This window comes from Colossoma macropomum, unplaced genomic scaffold (assembly GCF_904425465.1).
Source record: "Colossoma macropomum unplaced genomic scaffold, Colossoma_macropomum, whole genome shotgun sequence".
Classification (NCBI taxonomy): domain Eukaryota; kingdom Metazoa; phylum Chordata; class Actinopteri; order Characiformes; family Serrasalmidae; genus Colossoma; species Colossoma macropomum.
The window spans coordinates 12826345-12852787 of NW_023494797.1; the positions used below are offsets into that span (position 1 = coordinate 12826345).

General features: G+C 39.2%; 1 protein-coding gene across 1 annotated transcript in view; it reads left to right on the forward strand.

Annotated features, from left to right (window-relative positions):
- The window catches only part of b4galnt4b (beta-1,4-N-acetyl-galactosaminyl transferase 4b), a 157874-nt gene that overhangs the window by 127462 nt on the left and 3969 nt on the right, over positions 1–26443 (forward strand). The window contains exons 10-17 of the mRNA XM_036584322.1: positions 8174–8240; positions 13407–13550; positions 18672–18781; positions 19387–19487; positions 20284–20357; positions 21278–22565; positions 24431–24783; positions 25877–26030. Coding sequence (XP_036440215.1) covers positions 8174–8240; positions 13407–13550; positions 18672–18781; positions 19387–19487; positions 20284–20357; positions 21278–22565; positions 24431–24783; positions 25877–26030 — 2291 coding nt within the window. The remainder of the gene's footprint in view (positions 1–8173; positions 8241–13406; positions 13551–18671; positions 18782–19386; positions 19488–20283; positions 20358–21277; positions 22566–24430; positions 24784–25876; positions 26031–26443) is intronic.

A 26443-nucleotide genomic window follows, 5' to 3' on the forward strand; every position in this document is an offset into this window, starting at 1 on the left:
TTCTTGTATGTAAGGGTGTAGTTTTGGTTTCAGAAGTGGAGAGGACCTCAGCGGATAACATACAAAAAAAAAAGAAATCCATGCGTTTTGCATCGGTGCATACATTTATGGCAAAAGCCTTGAGAGGGAAAAATGTTTAATTAATGTTGTGCTATAACTTGAACCGGCCGTTGTTTATTCAAAATATGTAAAAACGTCAACAGTGAAATACAGACACTTGTAGTCTCGAAATATCGAGCACTTGAAATATTCAAAATTTAAATGTCCCCAGGTGCTCGGTCAATTTCTGAGCTGCTGAGGTAATGTTGAGTGATTATGTTGGTTGAACTTCAACTGAAATGCATTTTGGTCATATCACTGGTGTGGAATTGCACAGAATTGTGCAGAATTAAGGTGTAACCACTGTCCTATAGACTGTTGTTGGGGTAGGAGAGTCTGAGCATATTACGTTGCAGTGCATGCTGGGGACTGTAGTGCAGTATTGTGAATCGGACTAATCTTAATAGGAAATTAAAATACTTTCAACTAAAATATGGGCTAGATAGGATTGTGTGGTGGGCCTGATCTGGCCTGCGGGCCTTGTGCTTGACACATGGACTCTAAAGGCAGGTTTACACTTGTAATGATTTTATGACATGATAATGCTGTCCCAGATAAAAATCATGAAAAATAATTTGAACATGAGTTAAAATCGATGGTCTTTGAATGTTTATAGTGACATGCTACATGGTCGCCAATTTAAAGCCTTACTGATCAAAGACAACCTATGACAAAGTCAAAAGTCAAAAAAAAATTTGAGTATGTGCTTGGTGGTGGGCATTAGGACTGAAGGCTAGGGGCTCTGTTTTATTGTTTAATGCCTTTTTTAGCCAAAAAAAAAAGAAGTTGCTAGCAGAATGGTGTCATTTTCTTGCATCTTAGAATTACCGCCAGAAGTCTTACAATGTATAATATGAATTGCAACATAACTGAATTCATTCAATGTGCCACAGAACTTGGCCACGGAAGATTTTGTTTGCTGCACCTCTCGTATAAATATTGCACTTTGGCGCCGCAAGACCATGCAGATGTTTTGCTGACCTGTTGCAGCTCCACAGCAGAATTAGATTTTTTGGCAAAAATAAAATAATCCTCCTTTGCAGTAAAATAAAGCTCTGCTGATCGTTCTAACACAGTTTTAACAATAAATAGTCATAAATGCTGGAGTTAATTTAGCCCATAGCTTTAACTTTAACCCAGATGATTGGTGCGCAGACTGCTGGTCACCATAGCAACGCAGACAACAATCTCGCCCAGCTAGCAGCTAACAAAAAGGCGAAGAGAGAGATTTAAGATGAACATTGATAATTTGGCAACGAATAGACTCATTTGTGTTTATAACCACTCCAGCTGGTTTCCTGATACGTTTAATCTGCAGTGAGAAACTGTTAAACACTAAATAGTTGCAAAACTGATGTCAGCTTCTTGCTCGCCAGCTTCTTATTCGAATTTTCCCATTCCACTTTAAATGGTGCAGCAGTTACGTTCAGGTGCCTCAGTATGTGCTACTAGCACATACTGAGACATATTTACAGCCAAGATGGTAAAATGGACATAAAATGCTGTGGCTACAATATTTGTCCCATTGTACTGACCCTATATACAAACATTACAGTGAAAACTGAAGACTAAGTTTTTCACAAAACCTATGATTTCTCATTAGGCTGAATGAGATTTTTGCTAATATTCTGTGAAGTTTGTCCAACCTTGCAACAGTTGCTTTAAAAGAATGCCTTTGTGGGCGGAGGATGGATAGTTCAGTTCTTCTGTCTTTATTAGGAGTTATGATTCCAAGAGCTCACCCAGGCTTAGCTGACTTACGTCCCACAGAGAGTTCACGGAGCTACAGATGACCCTCAGCCTGGGCCCTTAACACAGCGTTCAGCATCAGTGAGAAGCAAAAAGCCTAAACTCTGCAACACACACAAACCTCCTGTAAGCAGAGGTCTAAGATGGAGGAGCTCTGCATCAGCCTGCGTTTTATCTCCAGTAACAGGGGCGGCAGAGAGGAGGAGGAGGTTCAAAGACACGAGTGCAGCGGGAATGAATAAATTCATGGAGTCTCGGAGTCAAAGGAAGTGTTTCCAGCCCTCCTTCAGGAGCAAGGGAATTGGCATTGGCTTGACTTGCTCTGGTTCCTGCACGCCAAAAAAACAGAAAGCTCCTAATTAGCCATGGCAAACTTGGGAAATCATTTATTCAACAAACTCTAGAATTAAGAGTGTGATGGATGCGCTCGATTTAACATCTTTTTGGCCACTTTTTTCCTCTTTTTGTATTCTCTATCTCAACAGCAGCTACTGAATTCTTACAGAAAGGGAAAATGTTGGCCTACTTTTACTTTTGCCTCATGTGTTTGTGTAGTTTATGGTAGGTTCCCAAACTATGTTGCTTTTTTGATTTTTTGTTTTTCTATATAGGCCTACAAAACAGTGTGTTTAATTACTTATGGTCATGCAGGTTTGTTGTGACAGTATCAGTTAATGCTTTACACATTTTTCCTACAGAACTCTAGAGTGAGAATTGTCATCACATGTAAGGTATTTTACAGGTTAGTAGTTAAAGAGCTCTTTACTGAAAGGGTCACTGTGAAACTGGTACAAGGTAAAATATATCATCAATGTCCAAACGAAAACCAACCATCTCTGTTTTTTTTATTTTTACTTTCTTCCATCATTTGAACTAAGCTGCTGCCCTTTACATTGTATGACATTTTCATGATGAATGGACCAATAGAAATGCACGAAAACCAGTTGGAATAAAATCTCTTTATATTTGCTTACATTAAAACTTCAGAAAGTTTTTGCCATCTCCTGTAAAGTTTCTGTTTGGGAGATACTTGTTTTGACTTAACCAGGTTTTGACATTTATTTATAAGTTTTGACAGTTATGTCCAAACTGAAGGCCTAGCTTTAATAGTGAAGGTTTGCTTCTGTCCAGTTCTTTTCCCAAAACTCTGTACTCACTACACATTGTGGATGTCTGGCAGTAGTGGAATTACATTAAAGTCTAAGGAGGATGTTGGGTTAGAAGTTAGAATTGTAACATTACTTGTTAGTTGGAAGAAAAAGCTTTCTGATATATATCATGCTATTCTGTGGTTACAATGGTTATTTATTTATATAGAAGAAAGTTTTTTTTTTGTATGTATGTATTTATATATGTATTTATTTATTTATTTAGCATGGCATTGCACCGCCTCCCCACGCCACACACACACACACACACACACACACACACACACACACACACACTCACACACTGAGCCCTGATTATTACGTAGTGAAATCATGCGAGTCATTTTCATCTTCTCTTCTGATTTGTTGTCCTGTGGGTAGTGACTTCCTGTCTCCTGTCCACTGGCTCCCTCTGATTGAACCTGCAGGAGCATGAAAGGCCAAAGGCCGGCTTGTGTCCTGCTGTCTGTGCTCTGTCAGCCGCATCTGACGTCTCTGAAGCAATTCCCCTTCAGTGTCCTATGGACATTAAAGCACTGCCACGCTTCTTGTTGGACAATGTGCAGACAGTCTGACCTGATAAAAAATGTCCAGCGCTACATCACTGGAATCCATATGATATGACGTATCCAGTAGCAACCATTAAGGACAATGCGGATGTTCACCAGCAGCAGTGTGAAGCAGGAATGAAGGGCCTTTGTTTTCTTTCTGAAGAGGCTTGGAAAAGCAGAGAATGACGAAACAAGGGTGCTGCTAGTGCAATGCCTGCAACACGACATCAGCACAAAAGCCTGAGTGTTGTGTAGTGAAAGGATTGACATGTTTGTAGGCTTAATGGCACCTGTCAAACCTAGCATTTCCATTTTTCCCTGCTTGAGTTTGAAGTAGCTGGCATGAATAGTTAGATTTGCTGAGATGAAGGCCTGGAGAAATGCTGTGTTTTTAACTTACTCACAGCAGGACAATTCAGTAGATCACTTAACACAGCACATCACACAGCAGTGTAGAACTTAGACACAGTGATGCAAAAAGGAAAGCCTGAAGTAAAGCTTTACCAACCCTCTTTCAGAAGTACAGACTGGGGAGATCTACAGTACTGTGCAAAAGTCAGAGACCCCCCCTTTGTTTATTTAATTTCCAGTTAAAACTACCATTGCGTGCAAGTTATAGATTTTTCAGCATCTGTAAAAAAAAAAAAGCAGAACAAAAAAATTACACAGAAGCTTTAACAACTAAATATGATATGACATCATTTTTCAGTATTCTTTGTGTTCACACTTCACTTCATTCTTTTCATCCTCCATTCTTTTCAGGATACTTGCTTTCGGTTTTTCAAAGAAATCTGCAGGGATATTTCTCCACACCTCCAAAGTTCAGTTTCAGAAGTTGCTTGTACTTTCTACTTGTCATAACCCAAGTAATCCCAAACACATTCAGTGATTTTAATGTCTGGTAAAAGTAGGAAAAACAGAACAGTAAATTCACGTAAACTCACTAGTTCTATTCAATAAATTTTGTATGAACCATTGTTTCAATCAAAGCTGTTGCCTCAAAGCAAGAAGGGCCTGGGTTCGATTCCCTGCCTGTCTGTGTGGAGTTTGCATGTTCTCCCCGTGTCTGCGTGGGTTTCCTCCAGGTGCTCCGGTTTCCTTGCACAGTCCAAAGACATGCAGTCAGGTCAATTGGAGATGCTAAATTGCCCCTAGTTGTAAATGTCTATGTCTTTGGATATGCCCTGCAATGTACTGGCGACCTGTCCAGGGAGCGATGAATGCTAGGATAGGCTCCAGCACCCTCCATGACTTAGAGGATAAGAGCTTAGAAGATGGATGGATAAAAAAAAATTCAATTGCTTGTTACCACATGACATAACTTTTTAGGCTGAATGGAGGAGCCATTTAACAGCGTATTCTGCTTTTACTATTTTGCTCTATGAAATTATTTCAGATTTACTTTAGCTGTTCAAATATGGTGTTTATTAAAAGTGAAGGGGCATCCCAAAATAACAAGGCTCTGATAACCTCTGGAAATAGGATATGGTTTTATTTGAAAATGCACATAAATGCTCTATACTGTAATATCTACTGAAAGCATCAAACATTTTGATTATACAGTGATATATATTTTTGGCCACACCACCCACAACAACTCATCTTCAGCTCATCCCAAAGGATGGAGCTCCATCACTCATTCACTGAATTCATTAGAAAAGGCTGTCTGGAGATTTCTGGATATGTATACTACTCTAGAAGATAGAAGAATGAGCTCAAGGGCCCTGGAATGCTGTAATATGGCCCTGTTTAGACCTGTTCCTACTACATTATTACAGAATGTTTCCATTTTAAGACTGTTCACTTAGCACTCTTTCATTTAGCATTCTTCAACCTGTAGCAGGCCACATGACATATGCTTACAGTGCAGGACATAATGTGTGTTCCTGAATAACTACATAACAAGGTGGTGATAATGCATCATCTGTGTTAAGTACATTCCACACTGTGTGCTTCAGAGCTCCAGTCTTACACTCTCATACTGTAATCCCAGCAGGACAGTTTGTGTGTGCCTGTATGTGTGTGTGCGTATGCTTGCATGTGTGTGTGTGAGCACGCCTGTGTATGTCTGCAAGTGTATGTATGTGTATCAAGTAAAGGCCATGTAAGGGTCCCTGGGCCTCAGATCCTGACATTGTGCTGCAGTTGCACTCCATCGATTCCCGAAAGGCAGAACCGACCTTGAGAAGCACAAGCTGTGCAGAACAATGGAGAGAATACTAAACACTGAGCTGCTGAACAATTCACTGTGTGCTAGTGTGCATAGCTGTGTCTGTATGTGTCTATTTGTCTGTCTGTATGTGGGGTGAGGGGGTGTTGAGCATGACGGTGGGCAATACGGCAAGTATCATGACATCATGATACAATACAACATTTTCATGATACACAAAACGTCACAGTTTTCTCTTTTTATCTGAGGCTCAAACAAACTAAATGCACCTGCAAAGGTGTAAAAGGTGTAAAAAGGCTGTAAAAACTATGAATACTATGATTTTAGGTCAATAATGGCAAACATAATTTATTTAAAGAGAAATTACACCAAAAGTATCTGCATAATTAAATCCTTAAGATATAAACAGAGTCATTAAGAGTGGTTTGATGTGAAATGCTTGGTGAAAACATAGCATTGTCTGTGCCAGAATCGTTCACAGTGGTGGTGATAGGAACCAGAAGTCTGAATCATTTAATGGCTTTAGAAACCTCAGATTTTGGCCTAAATAAATCTATTCATGTCCTAGAGATACATGCATGATAGATAGCTTTAGAAACTTTATTTTCAGATTTACTACTATTTTACCATCATCAACGTTATTTATAAAAACTCAGAAGATATGTAGGTACACTGATCTTTTTGGATAGCAGAAACATTGTATACATTGTGATTCCTGGTTAAAAATTGGTAGAATTCCCCTTTAAAAAGGAACAAGAGGGAAAATCACACTGTTTGTAAAATAAGTAGGGCTGGAGCCACTTATTGATAAGTGAAATCGATAAGTAGATTTTCTTTTATTTCCTTTTTCATATGCATGAGTGTTCTGCACTCTGAGTCATTATCCGAACTCCAGTCCTGGTTGTACTTCCTTTACACACAGATACAGATCAATGAGTTGCCGAAGTGAGTGAATGTCACAGTGGAGTGCTGTTACACAGAGAGAAATCAATCAGAAAGAGTATTTTTCATGCTTCATTATAGTTTAATGTTTAGTCATTGTGACTGCTTTTCACACAGAGTACATTTTTATGGATTTCATGCGCCGAAACTTTCACAATGCATCCTGTGCTCTTCTTAACGCTGCGATCTTGTGAAGAAGATGCAGTAGAGGAAGAAATAGATTTGAGCAGTTACAGTGACAAAGATATTATTTTTCCTTTAGCCAATGTGACTCAAAGCAGACCCAAAAAAATCTGATGCAAGATTCAACTTCTCACATGTAAAAAATGTTAAAAGCTGATTCTGGAAAAAGTTTACACCATACAAACATTTGCTTCATGGTGCTATGTTCATGTATCGTTAAGCCTAGAAACCTGAATTAAAGCCAGCAGTCATAATTTAGTAGGTATCTTTAGTAGCTCACACGGCCAATGAGAAGTCTGTATGTATATTATTTTAGTCTGCTAACGTTGCTATGAAACACCAGTGCCTTAACATGCACTACTGCCTTAATATACAACATATTCTCCATCAAGCTGAAGAACACTTTCACCAAGCAAAGAACCATTTAAGCATGCAAATGCTTCTTTGAGTGTTCATGGTTCTATATGAGCCACTGACCCTTGAAGAACCATGAGTGATGTTTACAGCCTCTATATATCTATCTATGGTCTATATATGTCTTTATGACACACGCAGTTGTTCAGTACTGATGAGACCCATGACATACCCAGAAAAGCATGTTGGGAGGTAGTTTATCACAATATGATAAAATATTGCTATAACGCACACCCCTAATTCAACAGCAGGTACCAGCCTTTGTTTAATGGCAATGTACACTTGTCCATTAGTCAGGCCACTGTATGTGCCTATAGTGCAGCTGTGTGGATATAAGCATGTATAAATGTATAAACGTATAAAAGTGTATGTGTCTGTGTGTCTGTCCAGTCGATGTGCTGAGACAGGAATGCACACTGCTTCTCCAGTGTGTATCGCTGTGTGGATTCAGCTGTCACGCTCCGTGATGGTGTTTCTGCCTCTCCATCTAATCTACTTCTATGTCAGTATCACGGCCAGGATTCAGAAAAAGCAGTATAATAGTAATAGAAACGTTCCAGACTTTGCACAAGATGTATGTGTCTAAAGAGAGAGCAAGAGAGAGTGAGAGAGAGTGAGAGAGTATGTGTGTGCGTCTAAAGTCTGCAGTTTTGGGCAGTGTAATTAGAGTTTTTTGTTCTGGAGCTGGTAAATGACCTGTCTCATGCGATCGCGGCAAGGCTAAGAAGAAGTGATGTAGTAATTGCACGGCCTCTTTAGAAGAATTGCAGCCTGTCTGTCTAACAGCTATTTTAAGTGCCGGAGCCATTGCTGAACACTGCAATGGCTACTGCAATAAAGGACTCCAGACATTTCTGTCTTCTCATCAGCTCCTCTCCCTCTTTCTCTCTTTCTTTCTATCTCTCTCTCTCTCTCAGTGGAGGCCCTTTCTGCCTGGGCTGAAGTACGATGTCATTGACTCGGCCTACATCTCTTTGTACACAGGTAATTGTCACTCTCTGCATCTTTTTTCTCCAGAAGTGAAGGCAGAAGTTCTTTGTCTTCTTCTCATCAACTTATCAACTTCTCATTAACTTAGCATTGTGCAAATATACACAATGTGTATGTGCAACAGTTAAAGTCCCTTCATTTATTTCATTTCCAGTCAAAATGGCCTTGAAGTTATTCACTTTTCAGGCCCAGGAAAAAAACAAAACAAATAATCATATGTTTAACCCAACATTATCCAGAAGCCTCAGCAAGTAATATGAATATAAAGTTCAGTCTCAGAAGTTAGTTGTGTTTTCTGTTTCTCCGAGTAATCCTAAACACATTCAGTGGACTCTGGGGTGGTCAGTCCACTGTTCTGTGAACACCAACAGCTTCTTTGTTTGATTTGCAAATGATTCATGTTTTTGTGTATTTTCTTTTCTCAGTGAGGCTTCTTGGCAGCTACACATCCTTTCGGACCCATAGTGTTGAGTTTTCTTCTCACAGTGAAATAATGGACAGAAATAACTGGATTTTTCTGATTTTCTCCTCTCTCTCAAAGAGGAAAGCTTTAAGTGCAGTTTAGTGCTGATGGGAATGGTTTGTCTTGCATGGTTGTTAGGGTCATGCTTTCTCTGTAGCTTTTAATCATTATATCGCTGTTGTCGGAAGAAAACCTTTTATCTCCAAAATGGCAACTTTACAGGAGAAGGAAAGAACCTACTTTACTTTTAATGTCAGTCAGTGGAACCAGACTTTTTTCCAAGTTATTTTGGGTCATTTCTTTTGGTCCATTCATCATGAAATTTAAACACAATGTTAAGGGCAACAGACATTTATGTCAAAATATGTCAAAAACTGAAAAAGTTTTTGACAAGGTTTTCTTCCGACAGCCGCGATATATGTTTATATTATTAATCATTATACATAACATTTTATATATGTATATATATATATATATATATAGTAGCAGAACCATATTTGGTGATATATACCAAATATACCAAATATCTGATTATTCATAAGCTCATGTAAACAGCACACCCTGATTTCTTAGATCTGAGGAAGGTCTAGACATCAAACTAAGAAATCCGATAAAGAGAGTCTGTGCATGTGCGAAAACAAACAGCGGTACCGGAAATAAGGGAGCAGCGTTGCCACAACTGACTACATGCTTGAGGAAATGAAGGATTTGAATATTCTTCATTTTCTAGATGATGTATGTTCATATTTTAAGGTAAAGTGGGCATGAAGTTTGAGTTTTACATTACGTTCACATCATGTCTTCTTCTGTGAGTTTATTGGCCAGTTACAAGGCGTAAATCCAATTTCTGCCTGACTCATGTAGACCTGGAGTTTCCCCATCATCTGATTACTCAAGTGCATGTAAACACGTTGATCAAATTTTTGACAAAATCTGATTTTCTGCAGTCATCGGATTATTAAGTGCATGTAAACACACTCAGTGACTCACTATGTGCATAGCCTATTGCTCAGTAGTAACTAATACATAATGAAAAGTTAATAATATATTCTAATATATTATTTGAGGCTAATCAGTGATGTATAAACAGCTAAATTGTTAATTTGCTACCTTTAATGTAAAGTGTTACCAAACACTTAATATCACAGACATATACAACACGAACTGAGTCAATAATTTTACTAAGCAGTCGTGACTATTTGCAATCAGACAATGCAGTTATGAGGTCTGCCTTGTGCATTAGGCTGAATTTTCTGTGTACTGTGAGTATTGTTCCCTTATCTGCGCTTACACATGTTCACCCCCCCCTCCCCTCCACCCACATCACCCCCCATCAGCAAGGGAACGTACATTCATTCACACATGCTTTTACCGGGGAGCACAACGAGTGCATGCCCACGATCCCTCATTTATAAAATTATTTCAGACTAAAGCCTTTTTTTTTCCTTTTTAATCTCTGCAGAAGTTAACAAGCTGAGGGAGAGAGGGACGTGCATTAGCTAACACAGCCCGCCCCCTCTCACCCAGAGAATAGCAGCTCAAGTGTAGTATGCTGTCCCAATCATTAATCACCCAGACTTCTCCCTCAGAGAGGAGCACAGACTTCTCCATCAGAGTGGACCACACAGAGCATACACATGCAAAAAACACACAAACACAGAGGCACGTTCACTTGCGGACAATCGATATGACTAATTAAAATGTGTTTTCATCAGCAGCCAGTCAGGCAGACACTTGTGAAAGCTCTCGTAATGCTGGGAGGCGAACCTTAATGAACTGACACGGCACACGCACACACTCTCGCATGGCAAGCCTCAGCGCCCACGGGCTAAACTACAGGCGGTCATGTTAAGGAGTGGTCAGGAGAAGATGTTCAGGTCCATCTCAATAAGCTTCAGGGGAAATGAAGTATGGACATGGATCTATTCCCCAGTGAATTCAAAATTTAGAGGCTTATCAAAGGAAAATCTGTACCCCTAAAGTTATTATTTAAAACACACACAAAAAAAAATTATGTTGAATAAAAAAATGTTATATTTATATATTTTAATGTAGTATTGCTATGCCAAAGAAACTACTAAATGTGGCATAGGACTGTCCCTAAACCTCAACTCTCATTAAGAATGCGAAGATCTATGAATATGCATGATTATGTAAAATATAAACGTCCCCTTGCTTCCCCATTTTTAAACCCCACCCTTCCCCCACTACCCTGTACCAGTGATGCACGACTCCAGGTTTTCTGGAATCGACTCAGACGCTGGACTCCTCCCACTGTTTCTGACAGTGCCAGAAACAATGATAAAGGGACAGAGCAGACGTTTAACAATCCTTGCTACAGATTATAGAGATATGATGAAAATATGTATACCTGCATTGTATACCTATAGAATATCAGGTAGCTTAACAGATGATAACAGCTGACTAATGATGGAACACATCATACCATCAGATATTGGCCTATTTCGTCTAATGAGGCTGCTGAAGGGGGCTTGAGCTGGAGCTACAGGGTGAGAGGAAATGATGACAAAATCATTACTATAGTCATAATACTTTGAAAATGAACCATTATGAGCCAGTTAACTGGTTTTAAAGTTTTTATTCCAGAGCAGTATTATCCTCTGTTCTTCTTTTCATGAGGCTGAAGTTGGCTTCTTATCCAAATTTTCCCTTCCACCTTAAACAGTGTAGCAGTTGCACAGGCAACCTCATGTAACTGCAGCTCTATTTGAGGCGGAGAGGAAAATTTGAATAAGAGGCCAGTGTCAGCTGCATCCTGTCTTCAACATTTTGTAAAAAAATATTGTTTCTAGTTTTTGATTTTGTGCATTGTACCATTTCTAGTTATTATTTATCACAACTCTAATCACTAAGAAAATGAAGAGTGGTGTCTTGTCGAGTGAAATGATCTTAAATCTAGTCTATATATCTGACATTTCCCATTGTGAGATGTTTTTGCTCTTTATTATAAGACTATCTAGCTCAATTCCAGAAATGTTTTACCTGTTTGAGGTCATTTTATTAAGTAAAATGATCTCACTATGCTGGCAGATAATTTTGCTGGTTTTGAGCACATTTCTTAAAAGCAATAAAATTGTCTGCCAATATAAATGTACTTAATAAAATTACTTAAAACAAGTAAAAAATGTCTAGAAATAAGTTAAATAATCTTAAATTAAGCTTACAACAATCTCAACAGGAGAAATATTAGATTTCTTGACTATATTTAAGATAATTTTACTTGACAAGTTACCATTTTTGTAGTGTGGGGTTCAGTGTAGATGCAGACATATTGCTTACAGCAGCTGATGAGTAGCATTGGCATATTATGATGTCTGGTAATAAAACAAGAGTTGACTACAAACGCCAAACATTTTGAGTACGCTACATTAGCAGAGCTTACATTATTGTAATATATTGGGCTGTGATAGTTTCAGGCTTACTCATGATGCACAAATCTAAGTTGCTGCTTACAAATTGCTTTTTCCGGCTGTACCGTGAAAGCCTCTGTTCTCAATGGAAAAATTATCAACAAATTTTATACAAATATCAATCTATTATCATAATAAGCGTTTTACCATATTAAAACCACATTTCTGAGTGCAGGGGTGTGTTTAAAGGGACCATGTGAGGAAAACAACTGAATCTCTTGTTTTTTTAAATAAAAGTTTGACATGCTATGTAAAGTGTCGTGGATTTAAAATGTTCAATCTCCTCCTAGCCCTGAAAAGTGGTCTTACTGCAGACAGTCTGCAGCAGTTATTGGAGTGGAAGATGTATGGAAATTTATAAATGTGATACTGTTTATTGAATCACTGCTGCATTCCAGAGGACCCAGACCTCTGAATGGAGTCAGTGAAGTTCATTTTTTCCGACGTCCCTGACAGATTCTGTTAAAACTTAATTTTATTCCATACATTTCAGCCTGCTTTTGAATAAGGCACAATAAGGTCAATCATAACAGCGAATAATTACATACGTCAGTCTTAAAGGCAGTAGATAGCAGCATAGGCGCAAAAGTAACCTGTTTAACCCCTTAAAATCCCAGACTTATTACATCTTAAGGGTTATTACATGGACTACAATGCAAAGTAGCTGAGTTAATCTAAAAGGTTATAGGAGTGTGGATCCTCTGGCAGGTCCTGACTATTTAAAGGCTTAACTCTAAGACATAAAGAGAGGTTGGAAAATGAGTTATAACCATTTTTAGTACATAAACTGTAGCAGTTCCAGAATTATTGGCACCCTTGGGCTTTTTTGTCTTAGACTAAATTTACTTCAATTGAATGTTAGATTTATCTCATATTTTCAGTGTGAGAGCAAGTTAACCATTAATTAACCGCATGACATTAACAATTAAAATATTTCATTTTTTCCTGACTTTCTTTCACCCATCTTTAACAAAAGTGGCAGTAAATATAGAGCTGACTGTATGCAAATGTTAGGCCACATATACAGGTTCAGTGCAATTGTATATATAAAAAATATCCACTGCTTTGTTACGCTTGCTTCACTACCAGTCCACCACTGTTTTACACTTACTTCATGCTTTACCATAACTGCAGGATAGTGTTTACAGTAACTACATGTTTTTCATCTCGGCCTGCGCTGTCCATTGTCCTTCACTGACAGTGGTGTTCCAGTGAGCTGGAGGGGGATCTGACAACACTCCTCTTTTCTCTTTATCTCTCCTTCAGATGAGTCCAGCCTGAAGATGAACAGTGTAAAGCACATTCCTCAGACCTTGGCGAGTCACACACTCTCTCTGCAGGAGGTTCACAGCACAGAGACACATACTGCGGACATGCTCAAAACAGACCCACGAGACACTTTCTACAAAAGTATGTATTGTGTTTCCACGTGTTTCCATAAAACATAACTCCAACACTGCTGAATCTGTTGCAGTATTCATAGTAAGGGTGGGCAATATATAGCATATGTGGTTGGTGTAGCATAGTGGATAAAATTTCCCCACTATGCTACACCACGCTATACTAATAAGAGTGAATGGGCAAGACTCCTGATTCTAAATTTGCTAGCACTGAACGATTTGGGAAAATATCTCATTGCAATTTTTCTGGTCAATATTTTGCATAGATTATGTTCTATGATTTAAGCTCCAGGCCTTTTTTCACCAAGAAGACAGCTATCAGTGTACCAGATTGACAATTCACAAGCTCTGTTATTAGATTAAATTACCCCACTTCAAAATTGTAGGATATAATCAAAATGGCAGCTCCTGCGATTTGAAAATTGTGCTGCAATTTCCAAAAACTGCGATTTTACCATAAAAATTAGTCCTAACATTCACATACCTGTGTAACATGATTGCAAGTTGCCCTGGAATCTAAATGAGAGCATCTTCCAAATGCTGTAAATGCAAAGTAACATTGCAAAAATATAACATTTCAATGCTTGAAGACTTTTTTACAATACATGCTGCGACTCATAGTGTTTTTCTGAGAATTATTACCAAGTTGGAACAAACAACATGCACCAAATTTCATGTGGGTGATTTAAAAAATGATCATAATTAAACATATACATTCTCAATAAATTGGCTTAGTGATTATGTCACAATTTGAATGATAAACATGGCATCTGCAGGTCATTACAAAGATTCTTAACAAGGGGAAGCTGTTAGTACTCAAGTTGCTTTTGTGTGTGTCTCTGACAGTGAGGAGACCCACTAACCAGCAGGAAGAACATGCACCTGTTTGTAGTCACAAATTGCATTTATATGAAGTAAAATTAAATGTTTCCTTTTACAGATTGTGTGTATGTGAAGTAAAAGAGGAGATGAAGTAAAAGGTTTTGTTTAACTAGGTCTGGGCTAAACAACTCAGCAGACCACTAACATAGTACTATGTTTTAGGCCAAAAATATTCAGTTAAGTTTTACCAAAGGATTCACTGTAAAGTTCCAGCATACAGAGTAAAGTAGCTTCATGTACCACTTATGTACCAGTTGCTGAGCGACCTAGAAGTACAGACGATACCCATGGCAAACTTAGAAAAGTGTATCATGATATAATTCAACATATCATCATATTGCTCATGTCATAGCTTACATTTTTTATGACGTCTTATGCTAGAGAGTTGAACAACTCTGACTGCCAGCTGTCCTCTTCTACTCAGTAAGGTTTGTTCTGTTTAGTTTGTTTACTTCTGTAGCCTCAGTGGACACAGTGTTTTCTGGCCATTGTGGTCCAACACTGAATTACAATATCCTCACCGCACGGCTGCATACTAACTCAAAGCCGTCTGCGCATGGACAGATGCAGACTTATTCTCAGACGTACAGTCCGCTGAGGTTACTCCAGACTGCATACATACTAATGCAGGCTGGGCTGCTTGTTTGTGTGCATGTTCCATGATAATCCACTAAGCTTACACAGTTTGTCAGTTTATTGAAGACTCGCTTGTTAAAAGATGAGACCCTGGCTTATAGTGCAGGAGCTCAGGGGGACAAGGATTTAGACGTAATTCTTAATTAAACCTTTTTCTGAAACAATTTTCTTCTCTAATATGTTCACAGAAAAAAACGTCTCATATTATCTGGAGTTTGTAGTAGCAGATATTATAAAAGGCTTATTACAAAAGCTGTGCTGGGGAAAGCATACTGCCCTACAAAGACAAAGGGCAGTAATGACAGTATGTTGCCCAGATGTAATACTGTGCAAAAGTTAGAGACCACTCTTCATTTCACTAATTTCTATATATCGTAGTTGTCAGAACAGTGTTTTTCAGTTTTTGACATAATTTGTAAATGCCTGTGGCCCTTTACATTGTGTGCAAATTTCATGATGACTGGACCAGAAGAAATGACCCAAAATTACTTGGAAAGAAGTCTGGTTCCTTTGACTTACATTAAAAGTAAAGTGGGTTTTTCCTTCCTCTGTAAAGTTACCATTTTGGAGATTTGGAGTTTTGTTCCGACAACAGCAATATATATACGATAAATACAGACTAAACTAGAGGCACAGAAGTGTCCTGGTATACATACACAGTTTGTATATGTATGTGCAAAATGTGCAAAATATGTCCACCATTCTCAGAGGTAGGTCCTGTGTGTAAATTACTGAAGTGTATATACAAATATATAACAGAAAATCGCACAGAAGCCTCAACAGCTAAATAGAATATCAATTTTTCTCTGTTAATGTGTCCACTCTTTACATTTATTACAGCTTCCATTCTTTTTAGCAGGCTTGCTTTCAGGTTTCCAAGAAATCTGCAGGAAAACTGTTCCACACCTCTTAAGTTCAGTCTATTGTTGGTTTTGCATTTTTTGCTTCTCACAATCAAAAATCCCAAACACATTCAGTGATGTTGAGGTCTGGGGTGGTCAGTCCATTGCTCTGAAAACACCAGCAGCTTCTTTGTTTGATTTGCAAATGGTCTTCTTTTCTCAGTAAGAGCTTCTTGACAACTACACTTCCTTTCAGACCCATAGTGCTGAGTTGTCTTCTCACAGTGGAAGCATGGACAGAAACACCTGCGGATATTTTCAAATCTGAAGCAGCTTGATTTTCTTCTCTCTCTCGAAGATGAACACTCTAAGTCACATGTGTCAAACACAAGGCCCGCGGGCCAGATCAGGCCCGCAACACAACCCTCTCCGGCCCGAAGTGTTTTAATTTTCAATTAATATTGGCTTGTTTCACAGTATGCTGCACTACAGTCCCCAGCATGCACTACAACATAATGCATGGTCTGACTCTCCTACCCCAACAACAATCTATGGGACAGCGGTTACACCTCAATCCTACGCCAAACACACTTTCTGCATTTCAGCTGCAGTTCAACCAAAAAACACCTAATGTTAGCTCAGAAATTGAGCCCAAGTTTTAATGAACTTGCAGCAAGCAAAGGATGCCAGGTGTCTACTTCAAGCAGATAGGTAGGTTTAAAAGACTGAGCTCCTGGGGACATTTAAATTTTGAATATTTCAAATGTCCATGTAATATTTCAAGGTCTACTACAAGTGTCTATATTTTACTGCTGACGTTTTTGCGTGTTTTGAATAAACAATTAACAGCACAACATTAATTAAAAATGAGATATTTTTTTATATGGACCCTTTAGTTTGAGTTTGACACCCCTGCTCTAAGTGCTGGGGGCAGTTTTGGTGGTCTACCAGGCCTTGCATGATTGTTAAGAGTCCCATTTTCTCTGTATGTGTACATGAGTGAGTCCTTGAACTAGCTGCAGGTGTGACTGATAATAGAATGGTGGAGAAAGGGAGGAGCTGAAACTGGAGTGGGCCAATCTCAGATGGTAGAGTCCATGAAATTATAGGCTTCTGACTTTTACACAGTACTGTAAACATGTTGAAGGTATAAGTGATTCTGCTACACCTATATCTGCCAGTCAGTATCATTTAACTATATATCCACAGCATATTTGACAACAGGGGAACCTTCACTTGCTAGACCTCCATTTAAGCTGTTGAATGAAATTCAAGTTTTTATCAGCTCTGTAAAAGAGAGTAAAACTCTCTGCGTCATGTTCGTAAATCCACTATAGAGAAATATGGAGTGGGTCTACAGACAAATCGTTAATTTTAAGCAGCTTAATATTGTTATTTTTAGAGATGTGTTTTACACTGTAAGAGACAGAATGCATGGACTAACATAATGGCTCAGGAAATATTCATTACTCGGCAGCAGCACTTTATGATTAGGAGCAATCACGGATTGCGGCGCTGTTTACTGTCTAATATCGGTGCTTTGTTTTTATGTTTGGCACGCTTTCATTTCTGCATATCTACTGCTGCACAAAAACGGAACAGTCAGATTACTTCATTTTGGATATATTGACATTGTTTATTCAACAAATTATGTAAGTAGAAGTATTGTTACTTTTGTACAATAATGCCTCAAGTAGAAGTAAAAGTACCTTTCCAGAAAATTAGTAGAAGCACAAATATGCCATGTCAAAGAAGTACCTAAAAGGGGAACCCCACCAGTATTTCAAAATTTCTGCATAAGTAAATGGTTAATGGTTAATATTAATAATAATATTAATGGATAATATTAATTAAATATAGAAATGGTCAAGATGCGAATAAAAATCATTCAGGGTGGTTTGATGTGAAATGCTTCATTCCAGAGAAACTTACTGAGTGAGAATCACTCACAGTGGTGGTGACCCAGGAGAAACCAGATGTCTGAAGCATTTAATGCCCTAAAAGCTCCCTCACATAAACTTATTACAAGTAATGGATACCAACCTGCTGCCTAATTACTGAGGCATTGTTTTATGGTAGTGTTATGAAAAGATTTTGGCCTAAAAATCTATTTATGGCACTGCAGGGCTTTATGAGGCAAGTTGTACCTGAAAAAATGTTACCTCTATTTTACCTTAGTCAGCATTACAAATAAAAACTCATCAATGGTGGTTTTGGATAGTAATTAAAATGGCAATATGTGTAGACATTGTGATCCCTGGTTCCTATCACCACCACTGTAAAGAAACCTGAGTCTGTTTCTCTACAATTAACCATTTCACACCAAACCACTCTGAATGAATTTACATCTCAGTAATAGAACTTTACTGAAATCTTTGAAAAATAATGGTCTATAATGGTCTAGAATCTATCAGAAGTTTGTTAGGCTCTGTTCCTCCCTTTCTGGAATCTCTTTGGTCTAGAGTGAGATGGTAGCTCCAAAATGGGGATTGCAATCTCAGTGGAACACTGATGCTGTCAACAATGTAAAATAATTACATCAAACACAGAAAAGGAATTCATAACTGCATGTGAAGAATTAAAATGTAACTGAGTAAGAAGTAGATCACTTTCCTTGCAAATATGCTTAGTAGAAAAACGTTTGAAAGCTTTAGGGAAAGTACAGTTCATTAGAATGTTACCTGAGTAAATGTTACTGCCCTCCTCTGCCTTTATATAGCTTGGCTTAGGAATGAATGTTTATTGAATTAAGATGCATTTTCCCTCTTTAGTCCCCATGATAGATCGGTCCAGACTGGACAGGGTTCTGCCATCCTGTCTCTACTCACCTACATACATAGTGAAGGATTTCCCCATCGCACGCTATCAGGGCCTGCAGTTTGTGAGTAACGCTGTGTCTTAGCCATTAGGTGCTGATACGTATATAATGACAGAAATATACTTAACTACATACAAATTGGTCAGCAAGAGCTAAACGTAAAACAAACTTGCATATTATAATCTGAAGTCGCTGATGAATATAGATTTTTTGCTGGAATCCTTTGATGAAGTGAGCAAACAGTGCCCCCTATTGGACATTACTGCTCATTACCAGTAGAAATAACAAATCGTCGCTGTCCAATGAAAAACATGCATCTCCGTTTTTTGCGATTTTCACTTTTCTGCATCATTTGAGCTCAGCAGCTGTCCTTTACATTGTGTGATTTCAAGATGATTGGACCAACACAAATGCTCCAAAATTGCTTAGAATAAAATCTCTTTCCATTAACTTACATTGAAAGTAAAGAAAGTTTTTCCCCTCTCCTGTAAAGTTACCATATTGGAGACACTTGTTTTTCTTTGGACAGAGACAATATATTCTTGTATGCTCATTGCTGAACATATTTACTGCTGAATAGAAATGATTGAAAATATAGTTATACTTTATCATAATTGTTTAAGGCAAATGTTGTTCTGATTTCAGCTTTGCTTTTTTATTCCTTTTAGGTGTATCTGTCCTATGTGTATCCCAATGATTTCACCAGACTCACTCACATGGAGAGAGAGAACAAGTGCTTCTACAGGGAATCTCCTGTGTACCTTGAAAAGTAAGGTTAACCAGCTATTATTATTTGTATTATATTTAACAAAATCTTATTATGAGGACCTTATACATATATATATATATATATATATATATATATATATATATATATATATATATATAGCCTTTAACATCATTCCCAAATGCAAGATATATTAAAAAAGATTTTACAGTGTTTATCATTTCTCTATGACTGCATAATTCAGTGTTTGAGGTATGAACAAAGTCACTCAGAGTGGTTTTAAATGAAATACAGTAGTTCATTGTAGGGACACTTACTGACTCAGATTTCTTTACTGTGGTGGTGATAGGAACCAGGGGTCGCAAAGTCCACAACACTAATGTAGACATTTTATTTACTTTCCAAAACCAAATCTGAATCTACATGTGTTTTCTTCACTATTTTAACACCCTGCATGTAACTCTCTGTCATGGGTAGATTTTAAAAAGTGGATTATGCCAAAATATATCTCAAGACTACTGTAAAACAATGTCTCAAGCAAAATACTGATTACAATTTCATGTAATTACTTCCTGTGAGGAAGCTTATAGAGGCATTAAACACTTCAGATGTCTGGTTCCTATCACCGCCACTGTGAACTCTGACTCTGCAAGTTTTCTAGAATGTCTGCATTTCACATCAAACCACCCTGAATGACTTTGTTATCTTAACCATTTACTTGTGCAGACATGTTGAAAAATCTGTAGAATTCCCCTTTAATGACAATGCAGTGAATCTAATCTTAAGTGTAAGATGTTACAGCAGCTCTCCACATTGTGCTCTGTGTGCATCTAAACAGGTTTGGCTTCTATAAATACATGAAGATGGATGAAGAGGAGGATGACAGGCCCGCCTTCTTCCCAAATCCTGATGGTGTGTTATGACATGCAGCAAACACATTTGCAGGAAAGAGTTTAACAGTTGTCTTCATCTTATATGGGCTAATCAGAGAACTGTCAGTAATGGGGACATGAGCAGCTGTATTTGTTATAATTGCCAAAAAATGGAGTGAGTGGATGTGTGGGTGAGTGCATGTGCATGTGTGGGTGTGTGAGTGGATGTGTGTGAGAGTGAATGTATGCCAGTGTGAGTTTCTGTGTGTGAGTGAATAGTAAGCTGGCATTTGTGCAGCCTCTTCGCATTTGTATTAATGAGAGCATTGGAGAGGGCCAGGCCATAATGACAGTGATTTGCTGTTGATACGTCCCATTAGTGCAGCAGCCTTTTGGCCCTTTGACCGTCCTGTACAATTTACAAATCTAATGAAGCTGCGCTATTAATGGAATACTCCAGTGTTTTTTTTAGCATAATCTCTATCTTCTGCTTTGGTAGCTAAGGGTTGTTTGCCACAGACAATTATTTTGATGCATCTCTCTGTACTTAGTACTGAAAAACTGATGACTCGAAAAATATTTTAAATAGAAACCAATGGGCAGTTATAAATAAACAATTATGTGGTACTCATACAGGTCTCAGCCTCATACATGGAGTGTCTGATGTCTATTGCATGTTAATCTGCCCACAAGTACTGGGGTCTTCTAAAAGTTCTCAAAGTTTTTCTTTGAGGCTTTTACAAACATATATTCACAAAATCCAGCGACTGTCCATTGGTTTCTGAGTGAGTTTTGAGTCATTAAGTATTTAGTTCTTTTCTAAACACAGGGAAACACAATTTACAGTATGATATATGTGCAACACAGTGATTAGGGTGAAAAATGTTGGAGTATTTCATTAAGCAGCTGCACTTTGGCTGTAAAAGCAACACATAGCCAGATCATTTTCTTTTATTTCAGATTTTCTGGAAGAGGAGGAGGGTGTAGATCCAGAGGAGGAGTCTGTCAACCCCAATAACCATCAGGCCAGGAGGACGAGTAACATCAGCCCATCCAATCAGCTTTCAATTTCATCACTTAGCACAGTGTCTGCCAGCGCTAATCGAATAAGCCGAGACTCCAAAGGTTACATTTTGGCCCGAGAAGGCCGCTACTCACAGCTCAAAGGGAAACAAGCCAGGAGGAGGGTTAAAGGAGAAGGCATGGAAAGAGAGGATGGCTACTACAGCACTCAGGCCAAAGCACAAGAGGAAGAGGAGAGAGGAATGGAAAAGGAGAGGCAGCTGAGACGTGCTGAGATCATAGGCACACAGCATGAGCATCTGAATGAGCACAGAGAAAGTGAAGAAGTAGGAGATGACCCACAAATACATGCAGGACAGCGGTCTTTAATGTGGGTCCCCCTCAGCCCTGTGCAGCAAAGTAATAAGGTCATTCCTCTAAAGCTGAGTAAAACTTCCAAGAATTTCCAGCAGTCCCCTCTTTACGCTTTGGCCAGTCAGATTCTGAGTAATGCAGCACATCCTGCACCCATTGTCTTGAAGAGCAATCAGGAGAAAGAGATTAAGACAAACAAAATCTACATCACCAGGCCCCGCCCACCAAAAAGTAGACCAAGGGAGGTACCAAGGCCGCCAGTAGAGGTCTTCCCAGGGGTCTTCCTGTACCAAACCGCAAGAGGCAAAAAGCTTGTAGACCTCAGTTCAAGGTGGAAATCCATGAAAAAGCATGGTGGCCTTCCTCTTTTCTGGTCTAGCTTGTCCATGACAGATCATAAATCAACTACCCAACAAGTTCCACTGAAGCAAAACCATCAAGTCGTACCCACTGATCAAGAACATCAAGATCTAGAGGTTTCTCCTTCACCTTCTTTCAAAATTAGCCGCTCCGCCTCAGTGGACTCCAACGACTTGCCTCCATCCAGCCCAGACAAGACAGATGACCCAGAGATCCAACCCACAAAGGCCTCAGAGATGGCTGAAGAGTCTCAGCAGAGGAGGGCAGCTGAACCAGAAGAAGGAGGTGTGTCCCAGTACAGTTACGAGGACACAGAGCCACGGCCAGGCTGGGCTGAGGAAGCCATCAACTGGCAGCGGACTTTCACTGTGAACCCAGTGGACTTTGAGCTGCTCAGGTCAGACTGGAACGACCTGAGGTGCAATGTGTCCGGCAACCTGCAGCTGGCTGAGAACGAGGTGGTGGATGTGCTATCGCAGTACATAGAGCGGCTAAACGAGCGCAACGGAGGGTGAGCGGGCTTGCATGCTGTACAGAGATGTCTTGATTAAATCTGAACAACCAGTAGTGGCATATATTGATCCCTTAAATAGCCAGGGCCAGTCGGCAGTAACTGCCTTAGTATGTATTAAGCCTGGAATTTTAAGGAGTCAGTGAAATATTTTACACTTATCGGCCACTTCATTAGGTACACCTGCTTGTATATATACTCATTGTCAATTTTATCAGCTCCACTCACCATATAGGTGGTTCTTCAATGGTCAGGACCTCCAGGACCACCACTGAGAAGGTATTATTTGGGTGGTGGATCAGATCAGACACAGCAGTGCTGTTGCTGAGTGTTGCTGGAGTTTTTAAACACTGTGTCCACTCACCGTCCACTCTATTAGACACTCCGACCATGTTGGTCCACCTTGTAGATGTAAAGTCAGAGATGATAGCTCATGTGTTGCTGCATGGTTTGTGTTGGTCATCCTCTAGTCCTTCATCAATGGTCACAGGAAGCTGCCCACAGGACACTGCTGGCTGGATATTTTTGGTTGGCGAGTCCAGCAGTGACACTGAGGTGTGTAAAAACTCCAGCAGCACTGCTGTGTCTGATCCACTCAGACCAGTGCAACACACACTAAAACACCACCACCACGTCAGTGTTACTGCAGTGCTAAGAATGATCCACCACCCAAATAATACCTGCTCTGTGGTGGTCCTGTGGGGGTCCTGACCATTGAAGATCAGAGTAAAAAGGGGCTAACAAAGTATGCAGAGAAACAGATGGACTGCAGTCTGTAGAACAGCAAAGTGCACCTATATGATAAGCGGAGCTGATAAAATGGACAATGAGCGTAGAAACAATGAAGTGTACTTAATGAAGTGTCGGATTGGTGCACATGTATACAGTATTTTTTAATCAGCATATTATAATTGGTATAAGCTATAATTAGCCTGATCCAGTTTAGATTGTTTGTTAAGGCTGCTTTTATTCCAAAGTGCCAACACAGGCATTTGTTAGCTGACACAACAGAATTGGCTGTTATACCAGTTATACTGTTCAGGGTTGCCAGATTGAAAACCCTTAAAACCAACTAAAATTCATGAAAAACACAAAAATTACACATGAAAAACAGTCTGTAGTCATTTCAACCTCAATAGTATATACTACACAAAGATCTGCCCAAATTTGGTGGCACTTATTTCATTAGCAGCAGTTTGAAAAAATACACATGACTTGCAGGAAGCACATGCTAACATTCACCCTCCCAGGGTGGCAGCATAGTGAGATAAAGGGACACCTAGCTTATGGGTGGAATAGGCTACGATCAAATTGGAGGGGAAAAATCATAATTTTATACTTTCTGCATTTGTTTTAATATCTTTAATGTGCCATGTGAGACTATAGTATCTACAAAAATGCAAATATTGAATAATATCGGTAGATACTCAATATTAAAGGGCTCATATTACCTCCGATTTTTGCACTCGAAAGCAAAAATAACAAGCAGAAAGTTTTATTTATTGCACTTCTTTATCACTGTTTATTCCTGTAACACCTTCTGTGATTTTTGGTGTATATAAGTGGTGTGAAAGCTTGAAAGAGAGGTTGCCTCCTGCTGGGTTTGCAGCTCCGATATTGAGTTAGATCTTAATTCTAACCCCATTACTGCAGCAGTGTGTATTCCCTTGCTGTTTATCCGAAGCATCTGCTCTCAGCAGGAAGCCCATACAGCATTATTATAACGAGAGGCAGTGTTGTATCTACTAACACTTCCACACGTTAAAGAACCTGGGGGAGGTTGCCTATTGAGAGTTGCTGAGGCAGCAGCTTTAACAATGTGCTCTCTCTCTCTTTCTCTCTGTGTCTGTCTCTTCCTCTGTCAGGATCTATACCCTCCTCCGCGTAGTGAATGTGGAGAAGCGAAGGGATTCGGCCCGTGGGAGCCGTTATTTGGTGGAGCTGGAGCTGATGGAGGCGGGGAAAAGAGTGGTGCGTCTGTCTGAGTACATCTACCTCCTTCTCCACCGCAGCCGTCAGGACGAGGGCTTGAGCAGCAGGGAGGTGTCTACTCCTTCTGCCCCGACTGCACCCTCTAAACCCCCTGCCCCCACCAGCAGCTCCAGTGCCCAGTCCAGGGCCTCCACACCTTGGGGAAGCCACTGGCCCAAGCCTCTACTGTGCCAACCAGCCATGCTCCAGTGGAGGCATGACGTCATGGTACACTTTGTGGTGCCAGGTACTGTATATTGGTACTGGACTCTGAAACTTTATTTTGTCCCAGATCCTGACCTCCCTGATTGTTCTTAAAGCTGTAGTTTAGATAATTAAATTTCACTCTTTGCTTCACATGTAGTTGATCAGCCAAGACATGTTTAATGTTTTTTTAATTAAAGTTTTTTTCTAGTTTTACACTGGAGCTGCATGGCTAATGTAGCTAACAAGTAGTGGTAATAATAATAATAATAATAATAATAATAATGAACTTTATTTATAGAACACTTTCCTTACATGTAGCAGCTCAAAGTACTTTACAGACTGGTTATAAAGTTCCTGTCACTGATAAAATTGCACTGTTCAAAATCAGCAATAGAGAAAAATAATATTGAATAAATTTAAGTTGAGTTATTTTGAGAAACTAAGATACTAAGTCAATATTTAGAGAAAATAAGTCATCATTTTGTGATACCAAGTCAATATTTTGATAAAGTAATTATTTAGAGATACTGAATCAACATTTAAAGAAAATAGTTCATTATTTCATGATACTAAGTCAATGTTTCAAGAAAATAAGTCAATATTTTGAGATAATATGTGAATTTGTTGTCATTATTCCAAGATATGAAGGTAATATTTTGAGAAAATAAGTCAACATTTAGAGAAAGGTTATTTTTTTCAAGTCAAAAGTTTAAGGGAATAAGCCATTATTTTGTACTAATGCAGTTTTATTTTGCTGGGCTACCACACATGACTGATGAACTTGACCGGTGAGACTGAGCAGAGACTTTTTTTTTTGCCAAACTTTAAGAACTAGGGCCGGACAACAGTGTGATAATGCATCTATCACGTTCACTTTAGAAAAGGATACCCATGTCTGACTGTATACTATGTGGTGGTTTTCAAACTGTGAAGTGCTACTGTCTTCCACTACTGTAGCTCTGGTTCCCTAAATAAAGGAACGAGATGTTGTGTCACTGATGTGTGGCGATTAAAGTTGGCTCTTTGCCAGCGTAAATAAAAAACTAGAGATCTATTTACATCTTCTCACATGACTAGACTTGTTTACAGAGCACAGTGCACAGTGTGAGATGTGAGCTCTGTGTCTCTGGCAGTGAAGAACCAGGCTCGCTGGGTTCAGCAGTTCATCTCCGACATGGAGCTCCTGCACCGAGAGACCAAGGATGACAACTTCAGCATTATAATCGTGGACTTTGAGAGTGAAGATATGGATGTGGAACAGGCCCTGAGGGACAGCACAGTGCCCAGGTGAGTGCCTGCATGCTCAGGCCTACTTACACAGACCTACAGGTGGCTATCTGCATGGCCACAGAGCCACGTGGGAACTCCATGCTGAGGCCCAATTTGTCACACTCTGAGGTCAGCACCTGCATGCTAGGCCCAGTCAAACACAGTTTTGGGGCCATTCCTTTAAGCAAGCTCTACTTTCAGGTGGGGTTTGTTTTAAAGCAATAGAACAGTAAAAATACAGTTTTGAGTTTCCTCTTTTCTTCAGCCAAGACATGTTTGATGTTCAAAGTTTAGCAAGTAATGGAAGCTGGTATTTATGAAGTAGCACCATATCCACAACATGACCTCGTTAAGATGAAAAAAGATCTCAAATAAACTTGTGCATGCTGTTTCTAACACTGCAGCTTATGATATACTTTTATCTTTAACAA